The sequence below is a fragment of the Ctenocephalides felis genome, unplaced genomic scaffold (genome assembly GCF_003426905.1).
Source record: "Ctenocephalides felis isolate EL2017-DRISC unplaced genomic scaffold, ASM342690v1 CF-g0.4_SCAFFOLD_03573, whole genome shotgun sequence".
NCBI classification, from domain to species: domain Eukaryota; kingdom Metazoa; phylum Arthropoda; class Insecta; order Siphonaptera; family Pulicidae; genus Ctenocephalides; species Ctenocephalides felis.
The window spans coordinates 9,485,929-9,503,850 of NW_020539727.1; the positions used below are offsets into that span (position 1 = coordinate 9,485,929).

Genomic DNA, 17,922 nt, shown 5'->3' on the forward strand with positions numbered 1-17,922 from the left:
GAGAGCGTCTCCGTCATTGTGCAACAAATGGCGGCGAGTCGAGCTGTCAAAAGTCGTGCCAGGAATTATAATTTTAAGAACATTTTCACATTGAATTTGTGATTAAATTGTGCAGTGTTTATAAAAAAATATATTGTAAGGTGGTTGCATATTGTTTTAAGACTTGATGTGTGGTTATTTAAAGTTTGTTAGTGGTTTTTACGGTGCTGCGGATATACACATGGTTTATAGGTATGATGTCATTGAAATGGGTTTGTCCTCCGAAAATGTTAATGGATGATTTAGATATTTCATACATATGTTTTTATATATTTAGATTTTGCGTGTTATTTATTTGGCCCATAAAGAATGTCATTCCTTTTTTGTTTATTTAAAACTGAGGTTAGGTTTGACATTTTATGTCATATGATCAGGTGGACTTTAAGCAAAATATTTGCACAGGGTGTTATAAAATAAAATTGTTTATGACACGTTTTTAATTTATATATAAATAAAACTCGTACATTTTTTTATTGATACATATTTACTGTTGATTTCATACACTGCTTGAAACTGCTATATAAAAATTTTTTACTTCAAAATTACTTTGAATTGATTTTGTGTCAATTTCATATATAAAGGTACAAGTAAATTCCTTATCCAATGCATGATGAATTATCATTTATTATTAATATTTCCTACAAATTAAACTAAAATTGCTTTTAAATGCTAAAAAATAGAGGTCTGGTCAGAAAATTCTTATAGAGTATTTTTTTTACACCTGTCCTGATATAGATAGGTAAAACAACTCTAGGTAAAAAATAAGTTTCAAAAATAAACAGATTTTTATTCCACTATATATTTCACCCACGTGTTCATTATATACTAAAGAATTTTTTTGAAATTTTTGGTTAGTTTTTCAATAAAATGACAAAAAAAACTCTAACTGGTAGTGTATGGCATCGCGTCTTAAGGCAAATTGCCGGAACTACCTGTTCCATAATGAAAGAATGAAATTTAGTACTAGTTATTTAGTAAAAAGTATTTTTTGAAAATTAAAAAAAGAAATAAAAAAATTTTTGAATCGTTCAAATTGGATGCTCAGTTCTCTCAAAAACTGCCACTTTATGTACATTTAGCTCGGGATCTCCAAAACGCCTGGACGTGCCTTTGCCAAAAAACCAATCACCACTTCTCCCCGTCAATACGAATTGAATGTTTTTTGGATCATTCAAATTGCATGCTTAGTTCTCTGAAAAACTGCTATTTTTGTACATTTAGCTTGGTATCTCCGAAACGGCTGGACCTGCCTTTGCCAAATACTAATCACAACTTCTCCCTAATATTACGAATTGAATGTTTTTTGAATCATTCAAATCGGATGCTCCTAAATAACTCGATTTCTATTTTCTGCACTCTTTGCTCTTTATCTCCGAATCGGCTGGACCTGCCTTTACAATAACTTATTCTACGTGAAGTTAAAAGTAGTATAAATTTGTATTTGTAAATTGTAAAAAGATAGTTTTTAGATTTGTACATTGTTTATGAAATGGTTTTGAATATATCATGTGAAAATTTATAATTTGTTTGAATCATTTTATTTTGCAAAATAGCATTTTCCGGAAAACTAACCAAGAATTTCAAAAGCATTATTTGGTAAGAAATGAGCTCGCGGAAACAATAATTTTTCAAAAATATAAACGGATTTTGATCCCAAGATATATTTCACCCATGTGCTCATTAGTTCCTAAATAATGTTTTTGAAATTTTTGGTTAGTTTTTCGGAAAAAAGCTTTTTTTTCCAAAAATTCATTCTTCAAATTATGAACCTATACTCATGATAAATTCAAAACTATCTTATAAACATTGTGTAAATCTAAAAACTATATTTTAACAATTTAAAAATACATAATATAAACTTTTTACAATGTTTTTATGTCAAAGTGCTGTATAATTTTAAACAAACAACATTGTACATAACAACGTTTCGAGACCATAGTATGCCTCATCTTCAGTGTAATTTCAAAAACAGTTTAATAATATTTTTGTGTAAATAAATTTACAAATAAAATTACTCACTTTTACTTACAATTAAATAATATTTATCTAAAACAAATCTATATCAAAATTGATTGAACATAATTTCTCAAAACCATTTGACATTTGACGTATGAGCTGCCGGCCATTGTTTTATTTTAAATTATGCTTCTACAAAAAAAATTTGTAGAAATAGTGGCCAAATCGGTTCAGCCGTTTTCGAGTTTTAGCGAATCTAACATAATATTGAGCTGCATTATAATACATAAGAAAATAATATTTTTATATTATTTTAATATATTTATATATATATATATATATATATATATTTATATATATTGATTAATAAGACTTTGATAATCTCATTGAAAATGGGCGTGTGCCTTATTGTGTTTCATTATTGAATTGGCATTGAATCTCTATTTCTGAATTACATAATATAGAAAACGGCTCAACTGTTTATTACTACTAATTGTACAGTTTTAACTGTTAATGGCGATTTTAATAACAATGTCGATTGAAATGGACTCGTTAAAGTGGCAATAAAAATTATTAGAAACATCTATCTGATGCGATTCTTATCTGATTGTTAAAAGTAATTGGTAGAGGCATCAGAAATTGAAAGAAGGAATTTATAACGGGACAGAAATGCAATTGTGTTCGAGAAAATATTTGTTGGAATTATAGCAATAAATATTATAATTAAAGTTTACTGAGAACAAACTTAAAGATTGTTCTGATAGTTAAAATTTCTTCTTAGGATCAAGTTTGAGATATATTTAGGTGCTGATGAACAAATTTTAAATATTTTTTTTTGCCATTTTTGTATGTATGTTGATATAGTTGCAATCCCCACTTGCATTTTCAAATGGTCTTATACATCAACAGGCTGGTAAATAGGAATTCTGTCCAAAAAGTCTCAAGTTGATGTTGCTCCTAGTTGATTTTTTTTCGTACATTGAACATAAGTTTTGAACTCAGCAATTACATGAATCGAAAATATGGTATAATTTTCATAAATATTCAACTCAACACCATTTCGTATGTTTTCTTATTTTCTCCTGATCAATATAGTCAGTGGGCGCCATCATATAGCAGTTTCTCACGTGATCATAATGGATTTTGGCTCTCATTTCGAACTCGGCCATGAACCAGATTGTGTAATAAAATAGGTCATTTGAGACATTGGATGGGCTCAACATTCTGTTAATTCTAATGTAGACAAACAATTATGTATTAAGAAGTCAGATTTGATTTAAAACATATGCACGAAATTAATAAAATTGAAAACTAATAGTTTTGTGGAAGCGTATACACACCATATGTATACTGGGAAGAAATTGGTGGAAACATGTGAATCAAAATATAATGAATCACCAAGGTTTAATTATAAATGAAACATCATTTTTTTATATTTTTTGCCGACAATATTACATTTAACTTCCCGTAAGGCTTGTTATGACAAAATAATTGCTTGAATAAAATAAAATAGAAGAAAATTGGAAACAATTTTTTTAAATTATTTTGGTATATCGAAAATACTTTAGGATATTCTGAACTTTTTTTCAAAGCAATCGTACTGCTTTAACTGCATAGAGACGAAATATCGAAGCGCGTAAGCGCCGCGCCGCCGTCTAACGGATAAGCATTGGTACGGAACCCATAGGAATGTAAACAAAATTTATACTTATTGCTATAATCTCTATAAAACATCTGATAATTTGATGTGCATATGTCTAATAATCATGTTTGACTGCCAAATGGCATTTTTTTACTTTTTTTACTAGATCTCCAAAATCGCGAGATCTACCTTCATGAAAATTTAATCAGTTGTTCATCTTTGTCAATACAAGTAAAATGTTTTTTAAACCACTCAAATCGGATACTCCGATCTCTTAAAAACTGAGTTACCGTTTGTGGCACTTTTTGCCCCGTATCTTCAAAAAGGCTAGACCTGCCTATGCTAAAAACTAATCAACACTTCTTCTTATCAACAGCAATCCAATGATTTTTGAATAATTAAAATCGGTTGAAACGTGTTCCCGAAATCGTCAACGAAAATTTGTATCCGCACGCACACACACGCACACACACACACTCACACACACACACACACACACACACACACACACACACAAGCATACATCCATTTTTTCTAAGGTATGCCAAAATATTCAGTAACCTTTGAAACGTAAACATATATAAAAATTTTTATTTTCGATTTTTTTGCGATTACTATAACTTACCCTACGGGAAGTTAATAAAGAAAACATTGTTTTTTCCAAAAGTCTTTTTTCCAAAAAAATAATTTTTTTTTTAAAAATTTATAGTTTCTCAAAAATCTAATTTTTTCAAAATAAGTTTTTTTCAAAAATGTTAATCTTTTTAAAAAAAAATAATTTTTGTTACGGGAAGTTCCAGCAATTGGCTTCAAGACACGATGCCATGCACCACTAGTTCTAAAACTGTTCTGGGCTCATTCAATGTATTTATTGTACTCACGTACTATTATGAAATAAGTGTTTCTGAATGGGCATCATGTTCCTTATGTGAAATATGAATACTAATGCACATTAACAATTCAAATCGGTAAATTGAATTAGTTGTAAAGTAACCTTCCTATAATGTTCTTGGGCAAACGTCCTAGATTCAAAATAAATATATAATATTTCAGTCATCAGATAATCATCAAATTTAACTAAATGTTATATTTTAACAGTGCTCAGACAATGTATCACAAAGCTGTTTTTCTCGAAAATTCAACCCACAGGTCAACCTTCTTTTTTACCTGTAGACTCTTAAAACTCGACATCAAATCAAAATCTGGTGTTAGTATTATTCTTAACTAACACGGAAAAAAGTTGAATAATATTTGTTGCATGTAGTTTGAAATTTATGACCTTTTTGCATCCTAGAGCTTTGGTAAAACAGTGATCAGTTGTTGGTTATTCTAGTTGATCTAAGATTCGTTTTCGCTATTCATTAATATCGAAATATGAAACTTATCTGTATTTAGAATGTCCCAGAATAAATATGACCGGTTTTAATCAACACCAGTCGAGATTCACATACTCATACCATCAAAAAATGGTATGCCCATACCACCTAGATAGATAGCATTGACTTTGAAATTATTCATTCGGCCTTGATGTTGCGTTGACTAGAATCATTTCCTGAGTATTTTGTTGGATTAGATAATAATTATGTGGCTGTCTTATTTCTGAAGAAATTCTAGAATTTTAAGATACACTTTTAGTTAAAGTATAATATTTATCTTTACTACAAATTACTTAGAGCAGGAAATTCCTTTCCAACTGATATGCAATTAGTTTTACCATTGTGCAAGGAATGTCTAATGTCGTTCCTAGAAAATCGATTAATTTTATCTAGTCGTTAATATCCAAGTAAATTCTTTCCAAAGGAATTTATGATCATACATATTAGATATGTATATAATAATCTGGGTACATAGTGCATTGTAAAAACATGCCGTTATACCACAAACGTGGTATTATGCACATAATTCGACCTTCGATGCAAATGTAGCATGTTATATGGAAATTTTAATTTATATGTAATATATATATATATATATATATATATATATATATTGCTGGCATTGTTGCCAGACGTCCTGATTTCATTTTCGATACTCTGGAATTTGTATATTGCGAAAATTTATGCCTTCAGTTATTTTTGGATCTGGATGTTTACATGCACCACATGAGTTATATATGAATATGTGTTTATGATCCATTAATGAAAATGAGTTCTTGTTATTGATTTCCCGAAGTAGAATTTTATGTTTTTACTGGAAAATCCGATTTGCTATTAATGATCATAAATTTGATAGGACGATATAAATCGTAAATCGTTTTGACTAGTTTTTGTGAAGTGTAAACTTTATTTTCGAACAGTGAAATTTACCATTTTACGGATAACAATCAAGTATTACTTATATTTTTGCATACCACTCAAATGTAAATGCATATATATATATATATATATATATATATATATATATATATACTAGAATTAGTTCCATTGATATTTAGGTGAATAAAAAGATTTATACTAGCTTAAATAATACGTGTTTAATAGAGTGTCCGGCACTAGGTGCCGTCCGGCGTTATGGGACTTTCCCCTATGTATAATTAAATATTACCTACTTGACCTATTGAATAAAAATTATACGTATTTATAATACAGTTTCAAAATTTGGAACTATGTCTGAAAATTAAAATTTACAATACTTACGTTCCCATTACTTACAAACCTAAAATTATCTAAAAAATAATATCATTCTATGATTTTAAGAATTTTTAAGGATTAATTACAAAATTTAATTCATTCTTAGAAAAGAGATTAATATTTAACGATTTACAGTTTGAGTCAATATAATATTTTGACACTTGTTTATACAATAGAACGACCTTAACAGACATCTTTGAGCTATTATGAGATTTAAATTTTATATGGTTCCAATAAACTCATATTCGATTTGGACTTATGTTTCAATAGCGATATTTTAAAAGTGAATACCGGTATTACCAACGCCAAAAAATTAGACGGTATACCGGTTTTTTGGTATCATGAGATTTGAAGTTTATATGTTTTAGTAAAATCATATTCAACTTGTGCTTATGTTTTAGTACCGAAAATACCTATTAAGGCTATTACCGATAAACCGAATAATAAACGGTATACCGGTTTTTCGGTATTGCATTTCTTACATTATACTATTGAATGAACTCTATTAGAATTAGCAGTAATTTATAATTTATTATTTATTAAGAAGCAAGCAAATTAAACGGTAAGAAGGAAATTACACTTATTTCAGAAAAAAAATCTTATTTCTTTGATTTTTTAAGCATAATTTTTATTTTCAATATCCATTTTTTTACTAGAATTTGCTCACATTGTATTTTAATCTTTTTTTAACTTCCCGTAGGGCAAGTTATAGTAATCGCAAAAAAAAAGAAAATGAAAATTTTTATATATCTTTACGTTTCAGAGGTTTCTGGACATTTTGGCATACCTTAGAAAAAATGGATGTATGTGTGTGTGTGTGTGTGTGTGTGTGTGTATGTATGTATGTATGTATGTGCGTGTGTGTATGTATGTGCGGATACAAATTTTCGTCGACGATTTCGGGAACACGGATCAACCGATTTGAATAATTCAAAAAGCATTCGATTCGTATTGATAAGGAGACGTGCTGATTAGTTTTTGGCGAAGGCAGGTCCAGCCGTTCCAAAGATACGGGGCAAAAAGTGCCGAAAACGGTAACTCAGTTTTTAAGAGAACGGAGCGTCCGATTTTAATAATTCAAAAAACATTTTACTTGTATTGACAAGATGAAGAATTGATCAAATTTTCATGAAGGCAGGTCTAGCGGTTGCAGAGATCTAATGATAAAAGTAAAAAAAAATGCCATTTGGCGGTCAAAAATGATCATTAGACATATGCTCATCAAATTATAAGATATTTTATAAAGATTTTAACAATAAGTATAATTTTTTTTTACATTTTTATGAGTTCCGTACCAATGCTTATCCGTTAGACAGCGGCGCGGCAGTTGCGCGCTTTGACATTTTGTCTCTATGCAGATAAAGCAGTACGATTGCTTTGAAAAACAGTTCAGAATTTCCAAAGTATGTCAAAATGAAAAAACATTTCTTTTTTCAAAAAAATTTTGTTTTCAAAAATTTTTTTTTTTTTCAAAAAAAGTAATTTTTCGTCAAATTTATAGTTTCTCTCTAATTTTTTCGAAGTAAAATTTTTTCAAAAATGTTAATCGTTTGTAAAAAAATAATTTTTGGTACGGGAAGTTCCAGCAATTTGCCTTAAGGCATGATGCCTTAATTGCCTTAAGACAGAATTCCACTTACAGCTAGTTTAATTTCATATATTACAGTTTTTAATTCGTATTTTAGTTATCAAATTAGTTCGAACGTTAGTGAATTCTATTAGTAAAAGTACAATTTTTTAATAATGCCTTTCAAGAGGTTATTTGTTAGTAAATTGTAACATGTAAAAGACTTCGTTCAAACAATTTTCTTTTCAATAATAGTTATACAAAGTCTTCTTCAAAAATCTATATTGATACCTTTTTTATCCATTTATTTATCCAAAACTGACTCACTTTTAAAATTTATATCTTATTTTCATGGGCAGATTAAAAAAATTGTTTAATTTACTAACTCATGTTGTTGTAAAGATAAGCTTATCACGTTTTCATTTGTTTTGTTTATCTTGATAACATCGTTAAAATCAAATATTTTTGCTAATTTATTTATCACAGATTTTTTTAAATACTTTTATCCGTCAAGATAAGAATAATTTATTAATTTGTATACTAGTCATTAATATTTCTAGAAATTCACAATAATTGCTCGTCGTTACTATCTTTTATTGCAATGTAGTAATTATTTATCTCATATTTATCATAATGACTAATAAATTAACGATAAAGGATTATGTTTTTAATATCTTGTAAATTAATACGTATTTAAAATATTATCATTTCCAAAGAAATAAATAAACTTGACTGACTTTTGACTACATCTTATTTTTTTCATAAGAAAATTAAAATGTACTCCAATACAAATATTCGCACATGGGCCTTAATAATATTTTTGAAAATTTATACTTTTTTTTAATCTTTGCTTATGTTTATGAACATGAATATGAAAAATGAAACTTGAAACTTGAAACTTGAAACTTACATTGGAACATGGATCATAAAATTTGGAACTAATGAAACTGGAACCATGAATAATGAAATTTGGAACAATAATTATAAAACTTGAAACATTAATCATGAAACATGAGATATGGGTCATAAAATTTGGAACATTAATCATGAAACTTGGTTCATAGACTATGACCCTTGGAACAAGAATCTTAAAACTTGGAACAGGAATCATAAAACTTGGAACAAGAAAAATAAAATTTGGAACATGGATAATGAAATTTGGAAATTTGAAACATGGAACATCAATCATGAAACTTGAAACAAACATAAAATTTAGAACGTATATCATAAAATACTCACTACAAGGATCATGAAACTTCGAACATGTATAATGAAACTGGAGCATCAACAATGAAACTTGAAACATGGATCATAAAATTTGGAACAGGGATAATAACATTCAAAACATGGATCATGAAATTTGGAACATAAATCATGAATCTTGGTACATGGATTATGAAACTTGGAACATCTATCATAAAATTTGTAATATCTCGATCATGAAATTTATAATGGTTCATAAATTTTGGAACAATAATCATGAAATTTGGAATATCAATAACAAAATTTGGAACATCTATTGTAAAATTTGGAAAATTGATCATGAAACTTGGAACATCTATCACAGATCTTGGCACATCTACCGTAAAATTTGGAACTTCGATCATGAAATTTACAATGGATCATAAAATTTGCAACTTGGATCATGAAATTTGCAACTTGGATCATGAAATTTGCAACTTGGATCATGAAATTTGCAACTTGAATCATGTAATTTAGAGCTTGGATCATGTAATTTAGAGCTTGGATCATGTAATTTAGAGCTTGGATCATGTAATTTAGAACTTGGATCATGTAATTTAGAACTTGAATCATGTAATTTAGAACTTGGATCATGTAATTTGGAACATGAATTATGAAACTTAGAACTTGAATAAAACTTGAATAATGAAATTTGGAACATGGATCATGAAATTTATAATAGATCATAAAATTTGTAACATGGATCATGAAAATAGGAACATGGATCATGAAATGTAGAACATGGATCATGAAATTTGGAACATAAATTTTGAATCTTGGTACATGGATCATGTAACATGCAACATCGATGATGGAACTTGCAACATCGATCATGGAACTTGCAACATGAATCATGAAACTTGGAACTTGGATCATGGATCATAAAACTTGAAACATGGGTCATGAAACTTGGAACCTGGATCATGAAATTTATAATGGATTATCAATTTTCATCATTATACTTGGAACATGAGCCATGAAACTTAGAACATGGGTCTTGAAATTTGCAACATGAATTATGAAACTCAGAACTTGGATCATGGAACTCAGAACTTGGATCATGGAACTTAGAACTTGGATCATGCAACTTCCATTATGGATTATGGAACTTGTATCATGGATCATGAAACTTGCATTATAGATCATCATGAAACTTGAGGCGTGAAACTTGAAACATGAAACTCGAAGCATTATTCCTGAAACACGAAACAAATGTAAATTTAGTAGCATTATAAGGCTATTAATTAAATCAATTCTCTCTGCTTTAATTAAAAGCGTATCTCTCGTCTAAATCTCATTGTTTATTTACGCTTTATCAAAAACAATTCAATTACAAATGCATGACGTCTAAATTTACGAATTACTCATAGTTGTTTCAAATCACTTGTTAGCGACCTTGCCAAATCATCATCGAATTCCAATGGGCGTTGGGCCAATTTATTAATTATCTACACACGTTTGAGCATAATTTATTATTCTTAGTAATAATGATTTTAAACCTACAAATATTTTGCTTAAAAAATAGAGAATATTTCATAGAAACTTATTTTTATTCATATGAAAGATGTCGGACAAAACTTCATATGTCTTTATCAGATTTTTATATAAATGATCAGATAGAAACAAGGTGTATCTAGGCGCCTAATGCATTTAATTTATTTATATTCAATCAATCGTGCTAGAAATTTTCTGCATCTAATAAATATCTAGTAATTCTAATAATCAATATGGTCTATTGAAATTAATTAGGAAAAACTGGGATTTGATTACACCAATTATTTAAATTATCCTGAATTTTATAATGAAATTAAACTTTTTTTTTAATATATCATTTTCGATTGTAATTTCTGATCATTATTATGTTAACATACTATATAATTAGCATTTTGCTTATTATATGATTACTTTTAGAGATTCTATATATTTATTGCCTGACAGAGAAAGATATCAGATATTTCATTATGAAAATAATTCTGGTAATTTTGGTATAATCGTTTTGAAAATGATTTGATTAATAATATTCTTTGATACACATTTTGCCATGAAGACGATTTGATTAATAAGATCTTTTGATGCAATTTTTGGCATCAAATCAAATTTGCTGCGTACACTAAAATATGATGTTACACACTCGTTTAAAATATAATTGCAACAGTTACAATGAAAACACAAATAAAAATACATACTATGTATTTTATTAACTGAAAACTAGTATTGTCGTTAACGATTGTATTTATGTATTTCTGTTTTTTTTTCTCACGTGTTCACTCATGGACAAAGTAATTAGTGTAAATCTATTTTATGTTTTCTCGGACTCCAAAATCTTAAAATATATAAATTGCTATGATTTTAACTAGATTTTGCATTTGTTATGATATTTTGTAAACGAAACTTTAGCAAACTCTCGTGAAATCATCTGTGTGTCCCTTAGAAAATGAAATTGGAAAAACATTTAAGATTTTTTTTTAAGAATGCCGACTTGATTGAAAACAATCTACAGAAAAAGAGATTTAAATTGTGAATACATCATCCAACACCAAATTTTTGAACTTTCAATTGTTGTATTTAATTTCATGATTAATAATTTATAGAAGGCATGGAACTAACTGGATTTATAATATAACTTCCTCATTACAACTTCAAACAACATACATTAATTTTCGTTAATGTAGGTCCTAATATGCGATAAATATGAATGCCTAAAAATTTAGAAAAAAAATCTAAAGGAATATGATAAGAAAGTTGATCTCATTTTTTTTAAAAAGCCTATTCGTTATTCTTTGTAAAATTTTTCAAATTATTATAATTCTAAGTATTTTTCTACAATGTGTACACAGTATTTTATTACAATGAGAGCGCGAGTAAACAACGGAAAACTGATCAAATATTTGAACAAAATATTGAATATACAAATATTAGGTTTCGCATAGATTAGCAGAAGCCTATCAAAGTGTAATGGTTAATAAGAACGTGGACTAACACAAACCAGTCTTATGGATGATCCCCACTTCGGTCAGCTCGATATGAAGCAGTATGATGTCGAATTACTACTCGAGAGTATAGTTTCGAATAATAATTTCAATTGTTAATTGTCACTACTGGATATGCATATATGATTATATATATATATATATATATATATATATATATATATATATATGTATGTATGTATATATATATGTATGTATGTATATATGTATGTATCGCGAGGATGAGATAGGAGTCCGATCAAAGAATTCTATTTCTGGTTTTTATTAGCCAACCGGAAAGATGAAATCGTAGGTATCATCTGACCATTTGATCTATTTAACATTCTGGCACAGAAGACAAAGTATCCGAAACTATTTTTATTTCTTAGTAGATTGTTAACTGTTAAAATCGGTTACTTTGTAGAACTATAAATATTGTATTTATAGCAGATTTTAATCGAACGTTTTTCACTACATGGTCATAACTTCTTATTTGCAACCCATCTTAAGGATTTTAAAATTAGTACTTCTTATAAAGTAGCATACTCTACTATTTGTTTGTGCTTTTCTTATAAAAAGTTCATGCAATTTGCTTTAGGCATAAGGCGAATTACACCTAGTTTCTTCCATTTTTATGGATTACAATATGCCTATTTTAGTTTGATATCAAATAGTAGTGATATCACATTCACATCACAATTAGAAAAAAATCTCATCAGCAAGCCAACAGTCAACCACTGGGTTGCCATCTAGAAACACTAGGTTGTGGGAAATACTTTTCTCATAGCCTACATATCTTATATATTTTATAATTGCTAGTTTTTTATAATTTTATGAATGAATCCACCTCATATATTATAATTAGAAATGAGTACAACATGAATGAAAAGTGACTAAGTCAATAAGAATGCACAGGCAATCAATAAATCAGCAAAGGTCTTTATTTTCAATCATCTATTATGAATTAAATTGATATAATTTATTCCCATCTTCAAATTATAAGTTTCTACATAAGTGATTGTCTTAGGATATGTTTTTTTTTTCAATTTTATATCGTTTTTCCAAGAATGTAGAATTATTGCTTCACACGCCTACCTCATGGCGTCATCGTTTATATTAATAAGAGACCTGGTAGAAAAAAAAATTTGCTAAATAAAATTAACATTCTAAATATAAAAATATACTAAAGCTATAATCTCAACATATTTATGAAATAGTATAAATTCATCAGTTGAATTTATTACGTTTTTATAATTAGTTAAATAAAAATTTAAATATATGAGAATTGTGGAATTGACTTGAGAACTTCTAATTTATTTGAATTTTTTTCAAATATTTGGAGAACTATTTAGAAAAATATTTGGAATTTGAAACAAACGAAATAAAAACATATTAACATCTGTAGAATGTAGAACTATATGAGTCATAAAATGTAAGCGAGATTCACCTATTTCAATTTCTCAAACAAATTCGATAAAAGTGTCTTGTTTTAAGAATGTTGAAAAAAAGTGTAAGGTAATTGGCACTTCTGATTCTACCAAGTCGCAAAGAATCATATATATATATATATATATATATAATATAAAAATATTATATTAAAAATGCTATAGATTATCTTAGAAGTTTCCGGAAAGTACAAAAATTGAGTCATTCTATTTTTAAATTGGTTGTGATATCTCAATTTTGATTAAACACCCTTTAGGCTGGTCAGATTATCATGTTTTAATCGATATACACGATGAATGCTATAGCATCCACGTCAAGTGTTATGCTTCTGTATCACGCAATGTTCTTGACCAAGCTAATTACTGTCTGCAGGAAAATTCTAGATAATACGTAAATCTAAAGAATCAGTCACCTTGACAGTTTAAATAATTTAAAAAAAACGTAAGGTTATATAAAAATAAATTCCAAATAGTTGAATTCAAACTTTGAATGCTGTAGCATTCATATCATCCTGCGTCACAATAAAAATGAATGCTCTATCATTCACGTCCACGACGGTGTTTAGTACCTTGTTTTCACTAAAACGTTTCTAAAATGGAGTAAAACTTATCTATATTTTTTATTTTTCTATTAATATTAGATTTATTATTACCATCAGCTATCCATCTCATATAGTAAATGTGTTTCATGCTGATTTTCAAGGCAAACTCAACAATAAATGACAAAGTTTAGCTCCGTCTGTTGTTGACCTCATTCAAATGACAAAACCTAATAGAAATACATATGGAAATAATTAGTTAAATGTAATAATTAACCAGAAAAGTAATTAATAGCTGCGAAGGAAAATTCACCTTCTAATTAAGTTGGAAGCTCTTATGAAAATTAGTCAGGGAAATAGATACCTACATATCAAATAAAATACTATGTTTTATGAAGGACTAAATTTTATATGTCTTTACTAAAAAAAACATTAAGTAATTTTGTTGGTAAATATTGATTTATATTATCGTCAACAATAGTATCAGTTTTATAAATAAACTTAATTATTCTCCCTCAATCTCTTATTAAATATTTTTCATACATAATTGTTTTTTATGGGTTCTACAAATAAATAATATTTTATAACTATGTCCTAATACATTGAAAATTTTTTATTAAATATTTTTTTAAAAGTGTAAATTTTAAATTTCCAGTGTTATGTGTAAGTGAATAGTGACTTTATTATATAATAATGGACATATGTTGGTGATTGTGTAAAAAATTGTGCAAAAACCCCTGAAATGGCGGGTTTTGGATTTGACCAGAATGGTGGAGGAGCCGGCAACTTCGAAGGTGAGATAATTTACAATTATTTTAGTAACAATAAAAATTAATATCACTAAATTATAGTCAAGGCATACTTAAGTGTTGAAAATTACACATCGTACTTCTTTGAGTAATTTATATTTAATATTGTTAAATAAAAATCAAGACATACTTGATGAAGTGTAATTAATGGAAGAGAATTTATTCGTCATACTTTTTTCTGACAAAGATTTTTAATTTTGGTGAAGTATTTTGCATATTATTATTTAAAAAATTACAAAAGTATGAGAACAGCTTTCAAATCTGCATTTGGCATAAGCTCATTAAAATTCAAAGTGGAATATTAAGTTGGAATATAAGTTTAAATTTTTTTCTGAAAAAAAGTTACTGATTTTATAACAGTACTATATTGAAATTATTTTTTGTTAATTGTACAAATATGATCAAATCTTTAGCTGGACAAATCTTCAAATGATCTCATTTTTAAATATTCAAATGACCAAATCCGTAAATGAATTTTTGAACGGCCAGATCTTTGAACAACCAATTGTTTGGTCGACTAACTTCTTGGACGACCGAGCAATTTCTTCGACGACCAACCAACCAACCATCTCCTTGGACGACCAACTATCTCATTGGACAACCGAGCATCAATTCCTTGAATGACTAATTCCTCGAATGACCATTTTCTCGAATGACCAATTCCTTGAATGACAAATTTCTCGAATGACCAATTTCTCGAATGACCAATTTCTCGAATGACCAATTCCTCGAATGATCAATTCTTTGAATGACCAACTCCTCGATGACCAACTCCTCGATGACCAACTCCTCGATGACCAATTCCTCGAATGACCAATTCCTCGAATGACCAATTCCTCAAATGACCAATTCCTTGAACGACCATTTCCTTGAATGACCATTTCCTCGAATGACCATTCCTCGAATGACCAATTCATCGAGTGACCAATTCATCGAGTGACCAATTCATCGAGTGACCAATTCATCGAGTGACCAATTCATCGAGTGACCAATTCATCGAGTGACCAATTCATCGAGTGACCAATTCATCGAGTGACCAATTTCTCGAATGACCAATTTTTCGAATGACCAATTTCTCGAATGACCAATTCCTCGAATGACCAATTCCTCGAATTTTTCAATGACCCAAACTTTGCAATGACCCAAACTTTTCAATGACCCAAACTTTGCAATGACCCAAGCTTTGCATGACCCAAGCTTTTCAACGACCCAAGCTTTGCAACGACCCAAGCTTTGCAACGACCCAAGCTTTGCAACGACCCAAGCTTTGCAACGACCCAAACTTTGCAACGACCCAAGCTTTGCAACGACCCAAGCTTTGCAACGACCCAAGCTTTTCAACGACCAAACTCTTCAACGACCAAGCTCTTCAACGACCAAGCTCTTCAACGACCAAGCTCTTCAACGACTGAACTCTTCAATGACCAAACTTTTCAACGACCAAACTCTTATATGACTAATTTTTATAATTTATCAAATTTATATTTCCTTTTCTGATTTTTTTTTGACAATTTTAGGTTTGCTTCGAGGTGCCGGACAAAAGTTGATGGGTTATGCCGGTGATAAACTTATGGGAGCTGCCAAGGATGTCGTCGGAGGAATCCTTAATGAGTTGTTTATCAAGAAGGAGGCCCAAAGTGGCAAAAGAATTTTGCCCAGCATCAAAAACATGAAAGTGGTATGTGGAAGAATAATGAATGATAGTAGATAATTTAAATGAAAAAAAATTAAATATACATATATAACTAACAGATTTTTATTTCTATTATATTATATTGTAATTCGTACAAGTGTTCTGAAATAAATGGTCAACAAGTAAAAATGTAAGATTAAGAAAAAATGACGTTAAAACTACGAAATCTTTTAAAACAAGTTTAATATTCATTTTAGCTAGTAATTCAGAAACGAAAATGAAATAAAAAATAATCTGAATTTACGCAAATAAGTTTCGAAATCCAAACTTCTGAAACAATTTTCTACAAATTTCGTAAAATGTTAAATAAAAAATCGATGAAATATTTTTGTTTGTTTGCGTACGACAAACAATATTAATCAATTTCTATTTAAATTTTGTAGTATATGAATAGATTTTTAATTACGATTTATAGTCACAAAATAAAATTAAAAAACAATAGAGGACTAATAATTTTAATATGTCAAAATTTTTTGGAGTAATAGTGAGATCTTTTTATTAGAGAGAAATTTAATTTATTAGTTTGCATATTAAAATTTTATGTCTAAAATATATAATAAACGTTATTTACGATTTATTTAGAATCATATTAATTGGTATATATGTTATTTAAACAAAATTCTTATTTATTATGTACTATCAATGAAATTATAAACATTTGAAGAATGTTTATAAATCTATGGAAATTTTATAACAAAGTTGAAATAATTATATATATAAAATCAATACATTTTCAAACCTTCGTGATTAGGATTAATTTTATTGAAAAAAAAAGAAATATGTATCAGGTGATCGCGCTACTGTTATTATTTCATGTTAGTAGGATATTAAATTTTTATCTGAGCAGTATTAAAATTTAATATTTTTCGTAGAATTCTTTCTAATAATTAGTTTTATAATCACTTTCTTAACATCGATCAGCAATACAAATTCTAACAATAGGAGCTGATTTTCTATTGTACCTTCTAACTAGTAATTTTCTCGAAAATGCACTTTAGATTGAATTTGATACCTTTAATATATCAATATCATACTGCTTGATATTGAGCTGACGTTTTTAACCATTACACCACGATGGTCATGATAAAATATGAAATTATAAAATACATATTATGCATAACAGTTTTATTTAACAACGAATATTTTAACAATTAATTGCCAATAACAAGAGTTTTCATGATAAATTTAAACAATAATAACAAGAAGTAATAACAATATCAGGTCAACAACGGTTTCATTTTTTGGAATTTATTTTCCATATATGTGTGCTTCATAACCTGCAATTTAATAATATATATATATATATATATATATATATATATATATATTAGGGTGGTCCTTAAAATGGTCATTTTCGAATTTCCTTGCTCCCAGGGGTTCAAATGGTTCCA

At 28.3% G+C, this 17,922-nt stretch overlaps 2 protein-coding genes across 2 annotated transcripts in view; one reads left to right on the forward strand and one right to left on the reverse strand.

The window, feature by feature from the left end:
* Positions 1-9,952, reverse strand: part of LOC113389487 (leukocyte tyrosine kinase receptor-like) — a 31,043-nt gene extending 21,091 nt beyond the window's left edge. The window contains 2 exon segments of the mRNA XM_026626515.1: positions 9,451-9,713; positions 9,860-9,952. Of these exon segments, the coding sequence (XP_026482300.1) occupies positions 9,451-9,713; positions 9,860-9,952 (356 nt within the window).
* LOC113389488 (calpain-A-like) lies at positions 171-16,549 on the forward strand. Its single transcript, XM_026626516.1, has 3 exons — positions 171-231; positions 14,685-14,823; positions 16,356-16,549. The coding sequence occupies exons 2-3, from the start codon at positions 14,772-14,774 to the stop codon at positions 16,547-16,549; spliced, it is 246 nt and encodes an 81-aa protein (XP_026482301.1). The 5' UTR covers positions 171-231; positions 14,685-14,771.
* Positions 16,550-17,922: the final 1,373 nt, after the last annotated feature.

Bases quoted from the DNA above. Each gene is read 5' to 3' on its own strand.
- LOC113389488 (XM_026626516.1), top strand. From the start codon at position 14,772: ATGGCGGGTTTTGGATTTGACCAGAATGGTGGAGGAGCCGGCAACTTC. The intron at 14,824-16,355 runs GTGAGATAATTT...TGACAATTTTAG, and splicing joins AGGAGCCGGCAACTTCGAAG to GTTTGCTTCGAGGTGCCGGA.